General features: G+C 40.0%; 1 protein-coding gene across 1 annotated transcript; it reads left to right on the forward strand.

Moving 5' to 3' along the window:
* Positions 1-963, forward strand: LOC142446574 (olfactory receptor 4C45-like). The gene has a single exon (XM_075548323.1). The coding sequence runs from the start codon at positions 1-3 to the stop codon at positions 961-963; it is 963 nt and encodes a 320-aa protein (XP_075404438.1).
* Positions 964-3911: the final 2948 nt, after the last annotated feature.

The following is a 3911-nucleotide window of genomic DNA, read 5'->3' on the forward strand; positions in this document are numbered from 1 at the left end:
ATGGGCCCCATCCTCCCTACTCAAGCTGAAGTCCTTACCAGAATGAACAATGTTACGGAATTCGTGCTGCTGGGTCTGACTCAGAATCCAGAACTTCAGAAACTCTTGTTTCCCATGTGTTTAATCACCTATTTGGTGACGCTGGCAGGAAACCTGCTCATCTCAGTCACTATCTTCATCAGCCCAGCCTTAGGTTCTCCCATGTACTTTTTTCTGTCCTGCTTGTCCATTATCGATGGCTTCTACTCTTCCTCCATAGCCCCAAATATGATCTTTGACTTAATCGCTGAGAAAAACACCATCTCCTTCCAGGGCTGCATGACTCAGCTCTTTGCGGAGCATTTCTTTGCTGCAGCTGAGATCATCTTGTTTATTGCAATGGCCTGTGACCGCTATGTGGCCATCTGTAAGCCCCTGCACTACACGACCATCATGAGTAGACCCCTGTGTAATTTCCTGGTGGGAATGGCGGGGGTTTTGGGGTTTATTCATGGAGGGATCCAGCTTCTGTTTGTGGTCCAGTTACCATTTTGTGGTCCCAATATCATTAACCATTTCATGTGTGATTTAATACCACTCCTAGAGCTAGCCTGCACCGACACTCACATTTTGGGGCCCCTGGTTGCTGGGAATAGTGGGTCGCTGTGTTTAATCTCTTTTTCCATACTGGTTGCTTCCTATGTCGTCATCCTGTGCTCCCTTCGGAGCTACAGCTCTGAAGGGCGCCGCAAAGCCCTCTCCACATGTGCCTCTCATGTCACTGTTGTTATCTTATTCTTCGTTCCTTGTACATTCCTGTACCTAAGGCCCATGACCTCCTTCCCTGCTGACAAAGGAGTGGCTGTGTTGTTTACCCTAATCACTCCGATGTTAAACCCGCTAATCTATACCCTAAGAAATGCAGAAGTGAAAAATGCCATGAGGAAACTCTGGGGTCAAATCATGAAAAGCAGTGATAAATAAATCTTGTGGGTGATGTATTTAAACAAATCGTTTTTAGACCATCTGAATCAATGTTCTATAGCAGCCCATGTATTATGGGCAGGGCTAATATAGCTACCAGACACACTACTAGAGTGCTCAATACTTTTCCAGGTCCAAATATTTCAATGGTAAAGGTATCTATGGAAGAAAAAGTATGTAGTGTAGGGTCTACAGACATGATAATGTGGCATTGATTATATGTAAAATGCATCCATTCAAATATTCTTGAATAATTTTATACCTACTACTAGGAGAGTGTTTTATTTTTAAACAGAAAATATAGTTTGCATGGAAGGAGTTGAAAATAGATTGTAGAGAGTCTTCAACAAGCTCTTTCATCAAAATATATGTTTTTATTTTATTTCCTTGCCTGAATTTGAGAGACATATGTGTTTCCCACAACAGAAGAAGATTATGTCTTGGACAGCATAATCCCAAGAAGGACATATTTGTATGCAAAAATACTTTTCAAAATGTTTGCTATTACATGAGCTACCACCCTCTATGGCTTTGTTCAGCCTATGTGTTGTTATGATGTTGGAATCTGGGCCACCAGTACTTCACACACCTACAGGGTCACCGTGATGGCGAGGTTTCAAAGAAACTTCTAGGTTAAGACAAACAATGACAGAAAGCCTGCTATTCGAATTCCAAAAATCAGTCAATGAAAACGCTGTATCACAACAGAATATTGGTTGATATAATGCTGGAAGATATACCCCCGCCCCACCACCAATTGAACAGAAAGCTCTCCAAACTTTGCAAAGTGGTCAGAACAATCAACGTGAGCTCAACAACACACATGAAGATGGTACAGCACCAGGCAAGGATTGCCTCTGTTGTCCATGGGATCCCCATCAATCAGAGACACCCTCGCAGTAATGACAAGGACAATTCACAAGGATTCTGAAAACACCCATCGCCTGGCCTCCGGGAACTGGGGGGAGGGCCCATCACTAATGGACAACTCTGGGATTAAAATGGTCTGTAACATTTCTGCACACACAAATGAGCATAATAGAAAGAAGGACTATAAAATGCTTTAAGCTGACTTAATTTTAAAAGTCCACTTGCTAATGGTGGATCCTGTCCTGTTCTGGTGCTCTGCAAGCATGAGAAGGTTATGGCCAGGGTCCGGGTCCAAGAGACCTATCTATACAGAGTTTGGGTTTGCTAAACAAAAATCAGAAAGTTGTTTGCAGAAGGAAATTGATAACCAGACATTCAACAATCACATGATACTGGAATGTCTCATGGTCTTGGGGCTTTGGGTTGAGTCCGATCTCAGAGCTCATACCTTTTACAAACAGGTTCTTTGTAAACAGCAGACTTGTGGAGCTGTGAAGTCTAGATGATCCTTCACACGTAACCAAACCTCCTGAGTCGTCTTGAAACAGAACTTTAGCTTAACTCGTGAAAAAGGTCTGCCTTTAGCATTCTACTCTTAAGAGCTATCTGTAAAGGACCAAGTTGACAGCAGTAACTTGAAAGATCAGATAGGAAGTTGAAGGGCAATGAATTTGTTAGTGAGGATGTGCAGGGAACCACTCATAGGAGGAATGTGAGAACGTTGCACTCACAATTGAAGAATGTAATCAATGTCTATATAGCACGTGTAGAAACTGTTGGATTGGTGTATGTTTTGTTTTGTTTTGCATATTCTCAGCAACAATAAAATCATATCCAAAACAGACGCTTTGCCATAATTCCCTATAAACATCTAGCTTCATATGTATAAGCAATTTTAAGCTTTAAAAAATTGAATTTACCTTTTGAAACTCTAGTTGTAATTCCTAAGAAGAAATCAATGTGAAACAATATTTGTTGTATGATTCTCCAATAAAATGATTTTAAAGAAACAAACAATATTTCTTAAATGTTTTTTAAACAGTAAAAATGATGGTGGTGGTGGCGACAGTAATGAATATTTATTGAGAATTTTTTCTGATTAAAATTCTGACCTTAGTATTTATCTGGATGGGAGATGGGGAATGCTGGCATTTTGTCCTTAGTTGATTTATTTAGTCTTCTAAATGCAACCAACATCTGTCTCAAATATTTCATTGTTTTGAAATATTTCATTATTTGAAGATAACAGTGCCCCTAATATTAGGAGGGTGTGTCCACAGTAAAATACTAATGTTATGAGACTACTCCCCAACCTGTCGAGCCCTGTATAAGATTGTAAATCTACAATTTGCCCAAGAAGCCTACATTTCAGATATGAGATGTTGTCACAAGATGTTGGACCAAATAATATTGCCATAATTAACCTGTACTTCCCTTCATGATACCTTATCTCTTTTGAGTTCTTTATTGCAAAGAAAGTAACTCATCTGAGTTCGCCCGTATTGGTTATGACCAGACCTGCTCACCTGAACATGCACAGACAAGACAGTCAAAATCTTCAGGTCACCTGGAACAAAAATACTTTGGTCCAGGAACCAAAGCACTAGAAAGATGCCATCAGATCAAGTCAAAAGGGAGACACCAGACAGTGCAAGACAAGAAAAAATAAAAATAATTTATAATTATCAAGAGGTCATGAGGGAGAAGGGGCAGGGAAAATGAGGAACTGATACCAATTGCTCAAATTGAAAGAAAATGCTTTGAAAATGACGATGGCAGCATATGTACAAATGTGCTGACACAATGGATGGAATTTGGGATTGTGATAAGAGATGGAAGAGCCAACAATAAAAATATTTTTAAATGAGGGGTTCAGGTAGCCATATCCTGTCAATAATCATAAACCCACCCTAATGTATACTCATGACCACATCTATGAAATCTGTTACAAAGTCATAAAGCCCTAAATGTACACATGGTACACATGTATAAAACTGTACATCTAATTTTTTCTGGACCTTGCCTTGGTGACTCTGGTCCTGGCTTTTTCCTTCTAGATCATCCAAAGGAAAGCTTTC

This window comes from Tenrec ecaudatus, chromosome 4 (genome assembly GCF_050624435.1).
Source record: "Tenrec ecaudatus isolate mTenEca1 chromosome 4, mTenEca1.hap1, whole genome shotgun sequence".
Classification (NCBI taxonomy): Eukaryota; Metazoa; Chordata; class Mammalia; order Afrosoricida; family Tenrecidae; genus Tenrec; species Tenrec ecaudatus.

Coding starts and splice junctions, on each gene's coding strand:
- LOC142446574 (XM_075548323.1), top strand. CDS start 1: ATGGGCCCCATCCTCCCTACTCAAGCTGAAGTCCTTACCAGAATGAAC.